This window comes from Coregonus lavaretus (genome assembly GCF_964263955.1).
Source record: "Coregonus lavaretus genome assembly, chromosome: 33".
NCBI lineage: Eukaryota > Metazoa > Chordata > Actinopteri > Salmoniformes > Salmonidae > Coregonus > Coregonus lavaretus.
In genome coordinates this window covers 22850881-22871645 of record NC_140020.1, presented here as the reverse complement: position 1 = coordinate 22871645, position 20765 = coordinate 22850881, and the positions used below count along the sequence as shown (strand labels likewise).

Here is a 20765-nt window from a genome sequence, read left to right as displayed (position 1 = left end):
GCCGTGGCATACTGCATACTTTTTACTAAACATGATATCATACATAGTATGCGAAGATGAGTACATACTATGCAGTTTAAATATGTAGTACGCTAGTATGGGTATTCGGACACACACAGCGTTTTCCACCACCATCAACAAAACACCAAATTAGGGAATTTCTTGTGGAAGAATGGTATCGCATCCCTCCAATAGAGTTCCGGACACTTGTAGAATCTATGCCAAGGTGCATTGAAGCTGTTCTGGCTCGTGGTGGCCCAATGCCCTATTAAGATGCTTTATGTTGGTATTTCCTTTATTTTGGCAGTTCCTTGTATGTATAACAGTGGAACAGCACAGTTAAGAGCTGATACCACCTCTGTAACAGTGGAACAGCACAGTTCAGCCTAATTTATCAGAGAATCAGACCCATTGCTACTAGCGTTAACACAATGATATGCTAGCTGTTCCCATAGACTTCCAGTCATTGAGCCAATGACTAACCATTTAAAAGTATGTCTCAGCAGAAATATATACAAAATATGACATTTTTTGCAGGACACACACAGGGACTTAAAAAGACGCACAGCCGTACACACGGACATAGGGTCGCCATCAATAATGGCTGATCCCTGGCCGTGACCCCAGGGTGTATCAGGGGGAGTGGGATATGCAAAAAACTAATTGCCAATTCACACGTGTATAATATACACTTGTACATGTTAGGTATTACTGTTAGGTATTACTGTACTGTTGGAGCTAGGAACATAACCGCAACATCTGCAAAATATTTGTACGCGATCAATACAATTGAATATGATATAGAGCAGGACTGCCCAACCCTGTTCCTGGAGAGCTACCGTCCTGTAGGTTTTTGCTCCAACCCTAATCTAGCACACCTGATTCTAATAATTATCAGGTTGATAAAATCAATCAGGTTAGTAACACCTGGGGTTGGAGCGAAAACCTACAGGAGGGTAGCTCTCCAGGAACAGGGTTGGGCAACCCTGATATAGAGGAAACACTGTACAGTTATGATATTCCAATGTGGTCCTTCACCATCAAACACATTTTCCTTTCCACATTTGTTACCGTTTTGATAGAACCAGTGGTTTAATGGCGAGTAAATGCACGGAAATGCCATTTACTCACTTTGTTTGTGTGCAAGTGTTTACCCACCTATCAGGGAAAAATGCATTGAAAGTATAGAAAGCGTTACTTCACTCACCACCAACGGCGATCAGCGTTTACCCACCAATTTTATTTACCACTACACCACTGGATAGAACGTCATGTAACATATGAAACACTTTGGCCAGAATTAAATAATTTCAGATAGTTTTTTGCACTGTGTTTTCAGAAGTGCATTTGACTTCCAGAGTAGCATCTCTTGGTTGGAATGAAATTACACTATTTAGAAACCGGCAGTGCTGTTACTAGGATGTTCTGCAAACTTCTCAGCCAGGTTTACTGTCAGAACTGATTGGCATACACCACAGTCCTGCCGATTTCTAAATCAAGTGTCGGCTCCCTCCAACAGGCACACACTGCTGTGCAAATCAAACTTCAGAAGTGTCGTGCGAAAAACAACAACTTTTGCAATAGTCTATATTCAATTCTGTTGTGAAAAGAGAAGCAGAAAAATGTCTGCTGCTAAAAACTGAATTAGATTTTTTTAAAGGTATAGACATGGTTTGTCAGGAGGATTTCCATATCATTTGACTCACCATACTTCCATACTTTTTATACCATCTCTCTCCTTTTAAATGCATATAGGCTTCACTATGGAATGTCGAAGCACAAGGTAAGGCAACAGTCCTGCCATCCTGCAGTGTCCACTCTCCTCCAGTGTGCATGCCTTGCTGGAATCACCCCTGAAACCCCTGATAAAGTCCCTTTGTGGTTACAATATTGCCAAGACCAAACTACAGAGAGCATCTAAACAGTGTGCGGGTCCCTATCATTTTCACATTTGACACTTTTCTGTATCCTGCAACTGTAAAGGTTTGTCGGATTTAGGTACACTCGTTCAGTCCCACTTCGCTTGTGGTTTCAAGTCTCTTTGTAATGCTGTCGGTCACGGACCGGGGTCTGTGTTTGGCAGCCCTCTCACTCCTTCCTCCCACACCCCACACAGGCAGCTGACTCTGGGGAGGTGGGGGGCGAACACCACCTCCAGCCTGCGGGGTGCGCTGCTGCCGCCATGCTCCCCAGTGCCCACGCAGCCCGGGAGGCGGAGCAGCATCAGCCTCACCATCACCTGGTTGGCCCAGGCCATGCCCAGGGCGGGCAGCACCTTATTGTCCACCAGCCTGGGAAAGAAGTGCGCGCACACACACACACACACACACACACACACACACACACCGTCAATAATGTCTGATCCCTGGCCGTGACCCCACTCTCCGTGGGTGTCTCAGGGGGAGTGGGATATACAATCAACAAAATTCCAATTCACACATGTATTAACACACACTTGTACATGTGTGAAATAGGACAAATGTAAGCACCCAACTTATTACTACTACTACTACTATTATTCGAAGACACACACACCACACAGAGGTGCACACGCACACACACTAATGATACATGGGATCTATACTTGTATCTCTCTATGCTAGTAAATATAATCAGGAGACTCAAACAGCTTACCCAAAGTTACAGTGTGCTGGATCTGGGCCATCAATTACATCAGTCACCTGAAGAGGTACGGTGCAATAACTCATTACATTATTCTGAACATGCTGCTAGCTTTTGTTTATCTATAGGGTCAGGCTACTATAACAAAATTATATCATGCAATATCAATAGAACACATCCAACAACACATTATTAATTTGATATATCCTTTATTTAAACAGCAAAGTCACATTGAGATAAACATCTCCTTTTCAAGTGAGCCAAGAAAGCATAATACATAATCTAGGTTTGACATGCATGTGTAGCAGAACTGGGTGAAATACATGAAGTTTACGTATATACTCGAGTTTGCACTTTTGGAACTATTTCAGTGTTTCCCCTACTAGTACCAGGCAAACCTAAATAGTCTTTGATATAGTGCATTTAACCCGGGTCTGCTGAGCAGTTAAGGCTCTTCCCTACCTGGTTGATGCACAGCACCGGGGTACTGTAGTTGTGACTCAGGCGGTGGAGAGTGGCAGCAAAGGTCAGCATGTGGCGGGCTCTCTCGATGCCCTCGTCCGCCTGGAACTCGCTGCGGAACAGGGCCGCCACTGAGTCCACCACCACCAGCCGGACCAGGCCCCGGGAGAGCAGGATGGGCACCCGCTGGGACACGCAGGCCTGCAGTGCACCCTGTTGGGACAGCACAGAAACACTGGTCACATGTACAGTGCCTTCGGAAAACTGAAATACCTTATTTACATAAGTATTCCGACTCTTTCCTATGAGACTCAAAATTGAGCTCAGGTGCATCCTGTTTCCATTGATCATCCTTGAGAGGTTTCTACGACTTGGAGTCCACCTGTGGTAAATTCAATTGATTGGACATGAAAAGGCACACGCCTGTCTATATAAGGTCCCACAGTTGACAGTGCATGTTAGAGCAAAAACCAAGCCATGAGGTCAAAGGAATTGTCCGTAGAGCTCCGAGACAGGATTGTGTCGAGGCACAGATCTGGGGAACGGTACCAAAAAATGTCTGCAGCATTGAAGGTCCCCAAGAACACAGTGGCCTTCATCATTCTTAAATGGAAGAAGTTTGGAACCACCAAGACTCTTCCTAGAGCTGGCCGTCTGGCCAAACTGAGCAATCGGGGGAGAAGGGCCTTGGTCAGGGAGGTGACCAAGAACCCTATGGTCACTGACAGAGCTCCAGAGTTCCTCTGTGGAGATGGGAGAACCTTCCAGAAGGACAACCATCTATGCAGCACTCCACCAGTCAGGCCTTTATGGTAGAGTGGCCAGACAGAAGCCACTCCTCAGTAAAAGGCACATGACAGCCCGCTTTGAGTTTGCCAAAAGGCACCTAAATACTCTCAGACCATGAGATTCTCTGGTCTGATGAAACCAGGATTGAACTCTTTGGCCTGAATGCCAAGTGTCACTTCTGGAGGAAACCTGGCACCATCCCTACGGTGAAGCATGGTGGTGGCAGCATCATACTGTGGAGATGTTTTTCAGCGGAAGGGACTGGGAGACTAGTCAGGATCGAAGCAAAGATGAACGGAGCAAACTACAGAGAGATCCTTGATGAAAATCTGCTCCAGAGCACTCAGGACCTCAGACTGGGGGCGAAGTTTCACCTTCCAACAGGACAACGACCCTAAGCACACAGCCAAGACAACGCAGGAGTTGCTTTGGGGCAAGTCTCTGAATGTCCTTGAGTGGCCCAGCCAGAGACCGGACTTGAACCCGATCGAACATCTCTGGAGAGACCTGAAAATAGCTGTGCAGCAACGCTCCCCATCCAACCTTATAGAGCTTGAGAGGATCTGCAGAGAAGAATGGGGAAACTTCCCAAATACAGGTGTGCCAAGCTTGTAGCATCATACCCAAGAAGACTTGAGGCTGTAATCGCTGCCAAAGGTGCTTCAACAAAGTACTGAGTAAAGGGTCTGAATACTTATGTAAATGTGATATTTCCATTATTATTTTGTTTTAAATATAAATTAGCAAAAATGTCTAAAATCCGGGCCTCCTGAGTGGCGCAGTGGTCTAAGGCACTGCATCGCAGTGCTAGCTGTGCCACTAGAGATCCTGGTTAGAGTCCAGGCTCTGTCGCTGCCGGCCGCGACCGGGAGACCCATGGGGCAGCGCACAATTGGCCCAGCGTCCAGGCTAGGGAGGGTTTGGCCGGCAGGGATGTCCTTGTCCCATCGTGCTACATATCTACGTCTGGAAAGCCAATTCTATGCGGACGCGTCATGAACTGCTCTCAACCTGTGCCAGTGGCGTTTTATAGGAATTCTCCACTACAGTGGGTGTCTGTTGCACCACTGTCTTACCAGATCGGCAGCGTGCTCTATATAGATGTTGTCGCTGAAACGGATGCTCCGTATCAGGGCCTGGGGAAGCTCTGGCCGCAACCGAGCCTGCTGGGTAATGAGCTGCCACAGACGCTTGATGGGAAACGAGTCCTCTGTGCAAATATACACAGCTCCTGCAGGTGTAAAGACAAACACACATACAACATTTCATGCCATAAGCAGCACTATCTGACAATAATTAAAAAGTTACAATATTTAGGCAATATGGGTTTACAGGCAGAACATCAGGACAAAATACTGTCAACAAAGAGCTGGGTCACGTTTATTAGGACATGCAATGGAAAACGTTTTCAAATGTTTTGCAACCGAAATTAAAATGAGTGTTCCTTATTGGACAGGCTAGTCCAGTTTGTCCCTCCCCGATTCAGTCCGATTTATCCATTAGGTCACCTGAATTGAGCCCTCCATACTCCAGTGGGTACTGCACAGAGAGACACAGCTGCAAGCCAAACTGGGTCTTTCCTGCACTGCTCTCCCCTGCCAGTTCTGTGATGCCGCTCAACGGTACACCACCTCGCAGTAGAGCGTCCAGAACGGGGCAAGCCAAACTTAGCTTGTACCCAGTTTCCAAAGAGGGAAACTCTCCGCGGTGCACTTGTAAGGCTGTGTGAAAACAAACAGATAATCAGTTAGTTTGAATAATAGACTATAACTTGTTTGAACCTAGGATTGTAAAGCCTAGGCTACAATCACTTCCGGGTGGCTAGATACAGTGATAGAGTGAGACTCCAACTCTGGTCCTCGTGAGTTACTGGGTGTGCAGGCTTTTGTTAATTAAAGCAATGCTGCAGAGGACTGAAAACAACTTTGTTACTTTTTAAACCTCCTGTTTTGGACTCAACCTTAAATTAACTAGGCTACTTTTCCATTCGCTAGTCAGAAGAAAAAAAAAGTATGCCCTGCCCTCTCCCACTAGAATGAACTATATGCATCTTCTAGCGATCTATTGATAGGACAGGGACATGTCAGTCACAAAGCGAGCGATGACAGGGAAACACTGCTGGTTTGACAGTCTGGCCCCCCGTCCCGCCTCCCAGTACCTATGGGCAGTGTGATTTGTGTGCGCTGTGGTTGGCTGCAGTCAAATTTCTTTACATGGAGGAGGAGGAGAGCATGATGCTCCTTCATCGTCTCTGTGAGTACATTTCAGGGCTCTACAGTGCGACCATTTTACTCGCATATGCGCCTAAAAATAGATGTGTTCGAACTGAAAAAGTAAAAAGTATGACCAGGTGCGAGTTGTGATTTATAGCAAACAAAAATCCTGCCGTAGCTATTTTCAAAGTATTTCTGCCGTTTTGTTTCATAGCTGGTAGCAAATGACACAAACATAGAAATAAGAATGATTTCTTATTTCTATGCAAAGAACTACGTAGAGTCCCATATATTCCACCTCGTGTGCAGCATCTTTCTTAGAGAAGAGAAAGAGCAGGCGAGCCAGCGAGGGTGGGAGAGGGGCAGGCAGACAACCAGAACCGTGCGCATAGGCTATATCTTGGTAATCTTTATCGCAATGTCTTGCAATGCCTAGTAAATACACCAAAAGTATATTAAAGTACAGATTTTACTATCAATGTGTATGGGCTAATATATTTTACATAGTGCCAGTGAATTGAAGTTGAACATTGCCCAATGAGACAGTTTAATTAGGCCTAAATGTTAACTGTATATTATCCATGTCCATGTCACCCATGCCTCCAAGAAGCATAGCATAGTTCAATTCTTAATGTCCCGTTGATAGGATAGTCTCAAACGTAGTTCGTCCAGTTTATTCTCCAGCGATTGCACATTTGTCGATAGAACAGAGGGTAGAGGCGGTATATTCACTCACCGCCATAGTCTCATCAGGGTTACTGCACGTCGGCCCCTATAGCAACCGTCTTTTTCACTTCCAAGTGTCAGGGATGAGCAATATATGTCCTGTGCCGAAGACTCATTGAAGGATCCTTTCAGACCACTGCAATTTATCTCATACACCATTGAAATTTAAATTGAATTGACATTTTAACTTGTAGTTACTACCACAGACGGCCGCCGGTCCACCCACCGTCGAAAGTCAACATAAATGGTCATGTCTATTATATTATATACATTTCAGTTTCCTATTGAGGATTGACAGTATAATTTAAAACAGATACAGTGCCTTCGGAAAGTATTCAGACCCCTTGACTTTGTCCACTTTTTGTTACAGCCTTATTATAAAATGGATTAATTAAATAAGAATCCTCAGCAATCTACACACAAAACCCCATAATGACAAAGCGAAAACAGGTTTGTAGAAATGTTTGCAAATGCATTACAACCTGTAATTTAAATGGATTTTTATTTGGATTTCATGTAAAGGACATACACAAAATAGTCCAAATTGGTGAAGTGAAATTCAAAAAATTACTTCTTTCAAAAAATTATTTAGAAAATAATGGAAATGTGGTGTGTGCATTAGTATTCAACCCCTTTGCTATGAAGCCCATAAATAAGATCTGGTGCCACCAATTACCTTCAGAAGTCACATAATTAGTTAAATAAAGTCCACCTGTGTGCAATCTAAGTGTCACCTGATTTGTCACATGATCTCAGTATATATACACACACCTGTTATGAAAGGCCCCAGAGTATGCAACACCACTAAGCAAGGAGCACCACCAAGCAAGCGGCACCATGAAGACCAAGGAGCTCTCCAAACAGGTCAGGGACAAAGTTGTTGAGAAGTACAGATCAGGGTTAGGTTATAATAAAATATCCACAACTTTGAACATCCCACGGAGCACCATTAAATCCATTATAAAAAAACTGAAAGAATATGGCACCACAACAAACCTGCCAAGAGAGGGCCCCCCACCAAAACTCAGGGACTAGGCAAGGAGAGCATTAATCAGAGAGGCAACAAAAAGATCAAAGATAACCCTGAAGGAGCTGCAAAGCTCCACAGTGGAGATTGGAGTATCTGTCCATAGGACCACTTTACAGAGCTGGGCTTTACGGAAGAGTGGCCAGAAAAAAAGCCATTGCTTAAAGAAGAAAATAAGCATACACATTCGGTGTTCGCCAAAAGACATGTGGGAGACTCCCCAAACATATGGAAGAAGGTACTCTGGTCAGATGAGACTAAAGTGGAGATTTTTGGCCATCAAGGAAAACCCTATGTCTGGCGCAAACCCAACAACTCTCATCACCCCGAGAACACCATCCCCACAGTGAAGCATGGTGGTGGCAGCATCATGCTGTAGGGTACAAAAAAATGTCTGCAGCATTGAAGGTCCCCAAGAACAGTGGCCTCCATCATTCTTAAATGGAAGAAGTTTGGAACCACCAAGACTCTTCCTAGAGCTGGCCGCAGGGCCAAACTGAGCAATCGGGGGAGAAGGGCCTTGGTCAGGGAAGTGACCAAGAACCCGATGGTCATTCTGACAGAACTCTAGAGTTCCTCTGTGGAGATGAGAGAACCTTCTAGAAGGACAACCATCTTTGCAGCACTCCACCAATCAGGCCTTTATGGTAGAGTGGCCAGACGGAAGCCAATCCTCAGTAAAAGGCACATGACAGCCCGCTTGGAGTTTGCCAAAAGGCACCTAAAGACTCTCAGACCATGAGAGACAAGATTATCTGGTCTGATGAAACCAAGATTGAACTCTTTGTAAAAATTGTTTGAACTTAGACTTTTTTTTGGAAGTACACTACATGACCAAAAGTATGTGGACACTCGAACTGCTCGTCGAACATTTCATTCCAAAATCATGGGCATTAATATGGAGTTAGTCCCCCCTTTGCTGCTATCACAGCCACTCTTCTGGGAAGGCTTTCCACCTGACGTTGGAACATTGCTGCGGGGACTTGCTTCCATTCAGCCACAAGAGCATTAGTGTGGTCGGGCACTGATGTTGGGCGATTAGGCCTGGCTCGCAGTAGGCGTTCCAATTCATCCCAAAGGTGTTCGATGGGGTTGAGGTCAGGGCTCTGTGCAGGCCAGTCAAGTTCTTCCACACCAATCTTGACAAACCATTTGTGTATGAACCTCGCTGTGTGCACGGGGGCATTGTCATGCTGAAAAAGGAAAGGGCCTTCCCCAAACTGTTGCCACAAAGTTGGAAGCACAGAATCGTCTAGAATTTAATTGTGTGCTGTAGTGTTAAGATTTCCCTTCACTGGAACTAAAAGGGCCTAGCCCGAACCATGAACAACAGCCCCAGACAATTATTCTTCCTCCACCAAACTTTAAATATTTGCACTATGCATTGGGGCAGGTAGTGTTCTCCTGGCATCCGTCAAACCCAGATTCGTCAGTCGGACTGCCAGATGGTGAGGCGTGATTCATCACTGCAGAGATTGCGTTTCCACTGCTCCAGAGTCCAATGGCGGTGAGCTTTACACCACTCCAGCCGACACTTGGCATTGCATATGGTGATCTTAGGCTTGTGTGTGGGTGCTCGGCCATGAAAACCCATTTCATGAAGCTCCGGACAAACAGTTATTGTGCTGACATTGCTTCCAGAGGCAGTTTGGAACTCGGTAGTGAGTGCTTCAACCGAGGACAGACGATATCTGTGCGCTTGTGTGGCCTACCACTTCGCGGCTGAGCTGTTGTTGCTCCTAGACGTTTCTACTTCACAACAACAGAACTTACAGTTGACCGTAGAAATTTGACAAATTGACTTGTTGCAAAGGTGGCATCCTATGACGGTGCCACATTGAAAGTCACTGAGCTCTTCAGTAAGGCCATTCTACTGCAAATGTTTTTTATGGAGATTGCATGGCGGTGTGCTCGATTTTATACACCTGTCAGCAACAGGTGAAATAGCCGAATCCAATAATTTGAAGGGGTATATATATATATAGTTTTTGTATATATAGTGTATATTTTATGGAAAATACATACAAGGTTTCTGAACAACGCATCATGCTGCTTCAAGGCATTGTTGACATGACAGAGCAGTGCAGATTATTATTAGATTTGAGAAGGGTGCTCATGCCTCTCTGCTTTTGCCCGTTCACGTTACAATATTTTTACCATGGCAAAAATGAAAACATGAAGCAGACCAAACCCTTTTGTCATTTAAAAACCTGCTGTATGTAAAAATCAGGGGTGCACATGGCCCCCTCCACATTCTGAAATTGCATTTTTGTCCCCCCCAGTTTTATCATTGAAATGTGATACAAAACGAGGCAACAGTGTGCTTTAGGAACATGCAAACGCCTCTGAGCGGTCGGGTAGGCTGTTTGGAGTGTTTATCCGACAAAAAACTAAACAAAAAAACACTTCTATAGCTTGGAAAATGTATAAATGTAACTCTGGAAGTCAACATAATGTTTCCAACATTAGGGCTGTTTTCCTAAAGAAGAAGTAGTTAATAGGAATGAGACTTTTAGATCGCATAAACGTCTATTCATACACGTCAGATTTCAATACTGGCCAATTTCATAACGCGGGAGGTTGTCTATTTTTGCGATATTCCTACCTCGAGAAATGTGTAATTTAACAGAGGGTCCACCACATTACTCCCATTTGTCTGCCTCTTCAGTCAGCGTGTATTGTATGGTGCCGTTGCGAATGTCAGACTCTACTCTGCGAGGCACATCGATCTGCAGGTTGAACATGGTTAGATTATAGACTCCTACATTTATAGTGCAGTTTGTTTAGGCGATTTTATAGCTAACTAGCTACTTCACATGCTGATATTGACTGGTATTATTGTATTGTACCATCACATATTTAAAAACGGGAGGCAACAGTCATAATATAACTGTCTTAACAGCCAATGTGTATTATTTAACACTACCATTAAAATAGTACTCACTTACAGGAATGGGTAATTGTTTACAAGTTGCTAACTATCCCATAAAGCCATCACCGAAAACCACATATTGTCATCTTCTTCTGTGGTTTGGTAACTTCCTGTTCTTCGAGTTTGAAAGATTTAAATGTATGCAGCGTCCGTCTCGCAATGAAGCCTTCAACAGCAAGGGGGTATTGCGACTCCATTCCATTGAAATGCATGACATCCGGCGCAACTTAACTGAGTGCTTATGGGTAATGTGAATGAGGCGAGCAATATCCACCAGCTGGAATGTGAAGCTGAACCTGGTTAGCTTTAGAAAACCCTGATTAGATCTAGCTTGTTTGTAGGATACCCCTCAGGTGTTGTGACATACCTTTGAGTTATTTAGCAGACGCTCTTATCCAGAGCGACATATCGTAGTGAGTGCATCCATGTTCATATTTTGTTTTTACTGGTCCCCAATGGGAATCGAACCCACAACCCTGGTATTGCAAGTGCCTTGCTCTACCAACTGAGCCACACGGGACTGTGTGTATATCAGACATCAGGCTTTAAAGGGTTAGCCCGCACTAACACACCTGTCTAAACGTAGCTAGTTACAGTTGAAGTCGGAAGTTTACATACACCTTAGCCAAATACATTTAAACTCTGTTTTTCACAATTCCTGACATTTAATCCTAGTAAATATTCCCTGTCTTAGGTCAGTTAGGATCACCACTTTATTTTAAGAATGTGAAATGTCCGAATAATAGTAGAGATAATGATTTATTTCAGCTTTTATTTCTTTCATCACATTGCCAGTGGGTCAGAAGTTTACATACATTCAATTAGTATTTGGTAGCATTGCCTTTAAATTGTTTAACTTGGGTCAAACGTTTCAGGTAGCCTTCCACAAGCTTCCCACAATAAGTTGGGTGTATTTTGGCCTATTCCTCCTGACAGAGCTGGTGTAACTGAGTCAGGTTTGTAGGCCTCCTTGCTCGCACACGCCTTTTCAGTTCTGCCCACAAATGTTCTATTGGATTGAGGTCAGGGCTTTGTGATGGCCACTCCAATACCTTGACTTGTTGTCCTTAAGCCATTTTGCCACAACTTTGGAAGTATGCTTGGGGTCATTGTCCATTTGGAAGACCCATTTGCGACCAAGCTTTAACTTCCTGACTGATGTCTTGAGATGTTGCTTCAATATATACACATAATTTTCCTTCCTCATGATGCCATCTATTTTGTGAAGTGCACCAGTCCCTCCTGCAGCAAAGCACCCCCACAGCATGATGCTGCCACCCCTGTGCTTCACGGTTGGGATGGTGTTCTTCGGCTTGCAAGCTATCCCCTTTTTCCTCCAAACATAACGATGGTCATTATGGCCAAACAGTTCTATTTTTGTTTCATCAGACCAGAGGACATTTCTCCAAAAAGTATGATCTTTGTCCCCATGTGCAGTTGCAAACCGTAGTCTGGCTTTTTTATGGCGGTTTTGGAGCAGTGGCGTCTTCCTTGCTGAGCGGCCTTTCAGGTTATGTCGATATAGGACTTGTTTTACTGTGAATATAGATACTTTTGTACCTGGTTTCCTCCAGCATCTTCACAAGGTCCTTTGCTGTTGTTCTGGGATTGATTTGCACTTTTTGCACCAAAGTACGTTCATCTCTAGGAGACAGAACACGTGTCCTTCCTGAGCGGTATGACGGCTGCGTGGTCCCATGGTGTTTATACTTGCGTACTATTGTTTGTACAGATGAAAGTGGTACCTTCAGGCGTTTGGAAATTGCTCCCAAGGATGAATCAGACTTGTGGAGGTCTACCTTTTTTTTTTGGTTGATTTCTTTTGATTTTCCAATGATGTCAAGCAAAGAGGCACTGAGTTTGAAGGTAGGCCTTGAAATACATCCACAGGTACACCTCCAATTGACTCAAATTATGTCAATTCGCCTATCTGAAGCTTCTAAAGCCATGACATCATTTCCTGGAATTTTCCAAGCTGTTTAAAGGCACAGTCAACTTAGTGTATGTAAACTTCTGACCCACTGGAATTGTGATACAGTGAATTATAAGTGAAATAATCTGTCTGTAAACAATTGTTGGAAAAATTACTTGTGTCATTCACAAAGTAGATGTCCTAACCGACTTGCCAAAACTATAGTTTGTTAACAAGAAATTTGTGGAGTGGTTGAAAAACAAGTTTTAATGACTCCAACCTAAGTGTATGTAAACTTCCGACTTCAACTGTAGCTAGTTGGTGTGTTAGTGCTGGGCTGGAATCAAAACCTGCAAACCCAGTAGCTCTCCATGTTCGGAGTTGGAGAATCCTGCAATAGAATAGAGCATGCCTACCTGTTACAGGCGAATGTCTGCGGTAAGAGACAGCAACAGCTGTGTGCAGGTGTTGCACGTCTGACTTTGACAGGTGGGTGAGTCGTTGTAGATCCGGACCCGAGAGACTGAGAATCTCCCTCGCTGATTTCACATTAGCTAAGATCAACATAAATTCATTATGAGCAAAGACGCACCTACAGCATGCATTTTAACAACACAACGTTGACTAGCAAAGCAAAATGTTGTACAGTGCCTTCAGAAAGTATTCACACCCATTGACTTTTTCCACATTTGTTGTTGTTATAGCCTGAATTTAAAATAGATTACATTGATATGTTTCGTCACTGGCCTTCACACTATACACCATAATGTCAAAGTGGAATTATGTTTTTCAAAATGTTTCAAAATGTATACAAAAATGAAAAGCTAAAATGTATTGAGTCAACCCCTTTGTTATGGCAAGCCTAAATAAGTTCAGGAGTAAAAATGTGCTTAACATGTCACATAATAAGTTGCATGGACTCACTCTGTGTGCAATTAGTGTTTAACATTATTATTTTATGACTCATCTCTGTACCCCCCACACACAAAATTATCTGTAAGGTCCCTCAGTGGACCTCAATGACTAGTGAGGTTTTCCAATCCCTCGCAAAGAAGGGCACCTATTGGTAGATGGGTTAAAAAAAAGATGACATTGAATATCCATTTGAGCATGGTGAAGTTATTAATTACACTTTGGATGGTGTATCAATATACCCACTCACTACAAAGATACAGGCATCCTTCCTAACTCAGTTGCCAGAGAAGAAGGAAACTGCTCAGGGATTTCACCACGAGGCCAATGGTGACTTTAAAACAGAAAAAAGTTGAATGTGACAGGAGAAAACTGAGGATGGATCAACAACATTGTAGTTACTCCACAATACTAACCTAATTGAGAGTGAAAAGGAAGCCTGTACAGAATAAAAAATATTCCTAAACATTACATTTACGTCATTTAGCAGATGCTCTTATCCAGAGCGACTTACAAATTGGTTTAAACATGCATCCTGTTTGCAACAAGGCACTGAAGTAATACTGCCACAAATGTGGCAAAGAAATTAACACTTTGTACTCAGGACAAAAAGTTGTGATTGGGGCATATCCAATACAACCCATTACGGAATACCACTCTCCATATTTTCAAGCATAGTGGTGGCTGCATCATGTTATGGGTATGCTTGTAATCGTTAAGAACTGGTGAGTTTTTCGGGATAAAAAGAAACGGAATGGAGCTAAGCACAGGCAAAATCCTAGATGAAAACCTGGTTCAGTCTGATTTCCACCAGACACTGGGAGATGAATTCACCTTTAAGCAGGACAATAGCCTAAAACACAAGAAGACAGTGAATGTTCCTGAGTGGCCGAGTTACAGTTTTGACTTAAATCTATTTGAAAATCTATGGCAATACCTGAAAATGATTGTCTAGCAATGATCAACAACCAATGACAGAAATTGAAGAATTTTTTAAAGAATAATGGGCAAATGTTGCTCAATCCAGGTGTGGAAAGCTCTTTGAGATTTACCCAGAAAGACTCACAGCTGTAATCTCTGCCAAAGGTGCTTCTACAAAGTATTGACAAAGGGGTGTGAATACTTATGTAAATGAGATATTTCTGTATTTCATTTTCAATAAATGTGCACAAAAAATCTAAATACATCTTTTCACTTTGTCATTATGGTGTATTGTTTGTAGATGGGTGAGAAAAAAATTATATTTAAACAATTTTGAATTTAGGCTGTAACACAACAAAATGTGGAATAAGTCAAGGGGTATAACATTAGCTAAGTTTCCAAGTCATATGGCAATACAACTCAGGAGGTTGGTGGCACCTTAATTGGTGAGGACGGGCTCATGGTAATAGCCTACCACAGTATGATTCTGATGAGTCATAACACCCATATAACCTAGCGGTCAAACACAAATGGTTCCAATCGTTTTTCCACCATTCATTTTATCCATTGTGAATTTTAGAAACATTTAAAATAAGGGCTGTGTATCTGGCCCCACGGGGGGCCAGTATGAAAAATGTATGCACTCACTAATTGTAAGTTGCTCTGGATAAGAGCTTCTGCTAAATTACTAAAATGTCAATTGGATCACTAAATGTAGGCTTACCCTGGCGTGACGTTTTCATAACCATGTAAATCTCTCTCAGACAAGGTGACTTGCATTTATTTACCCCTCCAAAATTAAATGCTAATTAGCTGCTAATGTGGCTATCATACAGCACTACAAATGCCCGTCTCAAGCTTCACATCACTCACCAGGGCCATGATGACCTGGACGAGACTGTCGAATCGAGGTAAAGGTAAGAATCTCTGGATTAACTATCTAATGTTAGCTAAATGTATTAATAAATTGGCTAAAGTTGTTTAAATGGACAATTCTGTGAACTGTCTTAGGCAAGTTTTAAATTGAAAATGCCTGTTATCTAGCTTGCTAGCTCACGGTCAGCTAGTTAGCAACATTAGTCTGGCTAGATGGCTATTGTGACAAAACAAGCAAGCATAGTGTTGAGAATCATTGTACCAACTAAAACGCTGTGAAATATATTTTCTATAACCAGAAATATTGTATTTCAGCGGGAAGCATAGCAATAGCGCACATAGAACAGCTTTACTGCTACTTAGACTTGCTTTCAATGATAATGACAGATCTATAACTCCCATTTCTTTGGGAATTTGGTCCGGTCGCCCCAAAGGTTATATATTGCAGCTTTAATACAGCAGTGCATTCTGACACCATGAATTGAAATTGATTTGATATAGTTGGCAAAAATTATAAGCAATTAAATAAAGACCTCCACTGGGTGAAGGAGAAGAGGATCTGGTAAAATAAGGGTATGTTGCTAATATAATCTAGATCGGTCACTAGCTAAATAGCTTCGTTGCTAAATCTAGCCTCGTATTCATGGCATATTATTTTTACATTTTAGTCATTTAGCAGACGCTCTTATCCAGAGCGACTTACAGTTAGTGAGTGCATACATTTTTCATACTGGCCCCCCGTGGGAAACGAACCCACAACCCTGGCGCCGCAAACGCCATGCTCTACCAACTGAGCTACACAGAGCCATTTTATACACTACATGACCAAAAGTATGTGGACACCTGCTCGTCAAACATCTCATTCCAAAATCATGGGCATTAATATGGAGTTGGTTCCCCCTTTGCTGCTAGAAAAGCCTCCACTCTTCTGGGAAGGGTTTCCACTAGATGTTGGAACATTGCTGCGGGGCTTGCTTCCATTCAGCCACAAGAGCATTAGTGAGGTCGGGCACTGATGTTGGGCGATTAGGCCTGGCTCGCAGTCGGTGTTCCAATTCATCCCAAAGGTGTTTGATGGGGTTGAGGTCAGGGCTCTGTGCAGGCCAGTCAAGTTCTTCCACACGGACTTCGACAAAACATTTCTGTATGGACCTCGCTTTGTGCACGGGGCATTATCATGCTGAAACAGGAAAGGGCCTTCCCCAAACAAGCACAGAATAGTCTAGAAAATCATTGTATGCTGTAGCGTTAAGATTTACCTTCATTGGAACTAAGGGGCCTAGCACGAAACATGAAAAACAGCCCCAGACCATTATTCCTCCTCCAACAAACTTTACAGTTGGCACTATGCAGTCAGCGTTCTCCTTGCATCTGCCAAACCCAGATTTGTCCATTGGACTGCCAGATGGAGAAGTGTGATTCATCACTCCAGAGAACGCGTTTCCACTGCTCCAGAGTCCAATGGCAGAACGCTTTACACCACTCCAGCCAATGCATGGCATTGCGCATGGTGATCTTAGGCTTGTGAGCGGCTGCTCGGCCATGGAAACCTATTTCATGAAGCTCCCAATGAACAGTTATTGTGCTGACGTTGCTTCCAGAGGCAGTTTGGAACTCGGTAGTGAGTGTTGCAACTGAGGACAAATTATTTTTTACATGCTTCAGCACTCGGCAGTCCCGTTCTGTAAGCTTGTGTGGCCTACCACTTCACGGCTGAGCCGTTGTTGCTCCTAGACGTTAACACTTCACAATAACAGCACTTACAGATGACCGGGGCAGCACTAGTAGGGCAGAAATTTGACGAACTGACTTGTTGGAAAGGTGGCTTCCTATGACAGTACCATGTTGAAAGTCACTGAGCTCTTCAGTAAAGCCATTCTACTGCCAATGTTTGACTACGGAGATTGCATGGCTGTGTGCTCGGTTATATATACACACACCTGTCAGCAACGGGTGTGGCTGAAATAGCCGAATCCACTAATTTGAAGGGTTGTCCACATACATTTGTATATATCGTGTATCTGACTTCTAGTAGGATAGTATTCTGTACAAGACCAAAAGCATAAGACAAATATTTAAAAATATAAAACGCAACATGTTCATTTAAGGAAATCAGTCAATTGAAAAAGATGTATTAGGCCCTAATCTATGGATTTCACGACTGTGAATACAGATATGCATCAGTTGGTCACAGATATTGTCCAACTCCTCTTCAATGGCTGTGCAAATTTGCTAGATATTGGAGGGAACTGGAAAACGCTGTCGTACACGTCACGTCCAGAGCATCCCAAACATGCTCAATGGATGGCATGTCTGGTGAGTATGCAAGCCATGGAAGAACTGGGACATTTTCAGTTTCCAGGAATTGTGTACAAATCCTTTCGACATGGGGCTGTGCACTCATGCTGAAACATGAGGCGATCACGGCGGATGAATGGCACCACAATGGGCCTCAGGATTTCGTCACGGTAACTCTGTGCATTCAAATTGACATCGATAAAATGAAGTTGTGTTCGCGGTCCATAGCTTTCGCCTGCCCATACCATAACCCCACCATGGGGCCCTCTGTTCACAACGTTGACATCAGTAAACCGCTGCCCCACACGATGCCATACGCTGTCTGTCATCTGCCTAATACAGTTGAAACAGATTAATCCGTGAAGAGCACACTTCTCCAGCGTGCCAGTGGCCATCGAAGGTGAGTATTTGCCCACTGACGTTGGTTGCGACCCTGTTGAGGACGACGTGCACACAGATGAGCTTCCCTGAGATGGTTTCTGACAGTTTTTGCAGAAATTCTTTGGTTGCACAAACCCACAGTTTCATCAGCTGTTCGGGTGGCTCATGTCAGACTATCCCGTTGGTAAAGAAGCCGGATGTGGAGGTCCTGGGCTGGTGTGGTTACACCGTGGTCTGCGGTTATTAGGCCGGTTGGACATACTGCCAAACTGGCTAAAACTATGTTGGAGGCGGCTTATGGTAGAGAAATGAACATTCAATTCTCTGGCAACAGCTCTGGTGGACATTCCTGCAGTTAGCATGCCAATTGCACGCTCCCTCAAAACTTGACATCTGTGGCATTGTGTACATTTTAGAGTGGCCTTTTATTGTCCCAAACACAAGGTGCACCTGTGTAATGATCATGCTGTTCAATCACTTTCTTGATATGCCACACCTGTCTGGTGGAAGGATTATCTTGGCAAAGGAGGAATGCTCACTAACAGGGATGTAAACAAATTTGTGGGCAAAATTAGTGAGAAATAAGCTCAAGCATGAAAAGGGGGTGAATGCCCACATGCAGGAACGCCCCGAATTGCGGGCTGGCAGTTGCACATTATTGAGTTGGAATGCAGCTATACCACGATCAGGACAGTGCAGAGCTGGCCACGATATGGCTCAGAAAATGTACCTCAGTCCAGGGATGGGAGATGGCAGTGTACTTCTAATTATCCCAACTGACAAATCTAGAAGTTTGAAAAATTCTCGTCAGCATGCTAGCCTAGCTAATGCTATAGCAGACCATTGAATTCGACAACACTTTCGAGTAACTGCTCACCAACGCTAGTCGTCGCATTTTCATGGAATCCAATGAGCTGCTATAGCATTAGCTAGCCTTGCATGTTGACGAAAAATGTGCTGTATTTCCATCTTCTCAATTTGCCAGTTGGGATAATTAAGGACTGAAGTACGTTTTCTGAGCCAGATCCACGCTGTCCTGATCTTGGCATAGTCGCGTTCTGACTAGAGAATGTTTAAGTGATAATGTCCGAGAAGCCGGTGTTTGGAGGATATATTGCCAATAAAATTTGTTTTGATATTGGCACGGGTGTTAGCAGCAAACCGTGTCAATATATCCTCCAAACACCGGCTTCGAGGGCATGATTAATTTGATACAATTTTGATTAATTGATTCGTACTATTTCATCCTTCCACAAGATACAGTCCCGACACAAATCTAGGGCTGCTACCCAAGCTGGCTGGTCATTCATTCTATCGGTTCGGTTGCCAGCGACATGACCCAGTCGTTTTGTTGCGTATCTATGGACGCGATCCAGTCGTTCGTTCTAAAATGTTCCATTGCCATACTGGCTGGCAACGTTCTTATCCCTTGCTTGCTAGCTAGCCAACTACCTTACAGTCACGTCAAAAAGTGCAGCCAGAATAATAGCAAAGTAGCAGCATTTGCATAAGCTGTTTTCTAGTGACATTTATTTGGATACATGTATAACAATGAGCTAATGATCCGCGATTTTGCCTGGCATAGAAAATGTGCTCTCTCGTCAGGACACTGTTGTTCAGAGGAGCTAGCCAACAACACCGCTAACACAATCACTGGAAAGACAGCAAACTAGCTGCATTTCGTTTCACCTGTTTTCTATTGACATTTCTTTGTAAACATCCATCAAAATGATGCCAGCTGATTCATGATTTCAACTGGCTGACTAGATGCCTGTCCATCTCGTCCCGACACGTTCATTACTATGGGACAGCTGGAGATCGAATTTCAATATTGAAACAATGTTGCAAATGTCAGAGACAGAGAGCAAGGTTTAAACATATCTCTGCTGTTGAAAATCAAACGCTAGTCTAAACGAAATGGGAGATACTGTCTAGATGCTTTTTGTAGTGGAGATCAAATGTATAAATTGGCTGGCTGGGCTGATGACAGTGGATTGCGCAGTGAGATGGAACAAAGTAAATAGGCATTTCAACGTCATAGCTTTAGCTGGTGGTAACTTGTGGATTATAAAACAGTGGTTCGAGCCCTGAAAGCTGATTGGCTGACAGCCATGGTATATCAAACCGTATACCATGTGTATGACAAGACATTTCACTGCTCTAATTACATCAGTAACCAGTTTATAATAGCAATAAGGCACCTCAGGGGTTTGTGGTATATGGCCAATATACCACGCTAAGGGCTGTATCCAGGCACTCCGCATTGAGTCATACATACTAACAGCCCTTAGCCGTAGAATATTGGCCATATAGCACACCCCCTCGGGCCTTATTGCTTAATTATAGACACCGGCTGGTTTTAACCAATCAGCATCCAGGATTAGTCCCACCTGTTGAATAAAGTTAGCTAAATAACATCTAGTCGAATTATGGCTAGCTAGCTAACGTCCGTTTCTTTTACCTTTCTTTACGGCTGCTATAATCCTTGGGTTGAGCTCCAATTGTTCCCAATCCATATTTCCCACAAATACCATTTAGTCTGGGATACATTTCGCCATTCTGTGAGGCATCAGCAAGCAAAATGTGAACCGCTTGCTGGCTAACTATTGTGGCGGCAAAGAGCCTGGTGGACAGACGTGCGAAATACCCGCCCACAAATCGTCATCACAGAGCGCGTCGCACCCGGATTCGTGA

General features: G+C 43.6%; 1 protein-coding gene across 1 annotated transcript; it reads right to left on the bottom strand.

Moving 5' to 3' along the window:
- Window positions 1-1221: 1221 nt before the first annotated feature.
- On the bottom strand, window positions 1222-20731 carry xrcc3 (X-ray repair complementing defective repair in Chinese hamster cells 3). The gene is made up of 7 exons (XM_084151055.1): window positions 20533-20731; window positions 13100-13237; window positions 5382-5594; window positions 4950-5104; window positions 3085-3297; window positions 2635-2681; window positions 1222-2291 (listed from the first exon to the last, which is right to left on the bottom strand). Exons 1-7 carry the CDS (start codon window positions 20603-20605, stop codon window positions 2057-2059), a joined length of 1074 nt encoding a protein of 357 aa, XP_084007181.1. The 5' UTR covers window positions 20606-20731; the 3' UTR covers window positions 1222-2056.
- Between the last annotated feature and the right edge of the window lie 34 nt (window positions 20732-20765).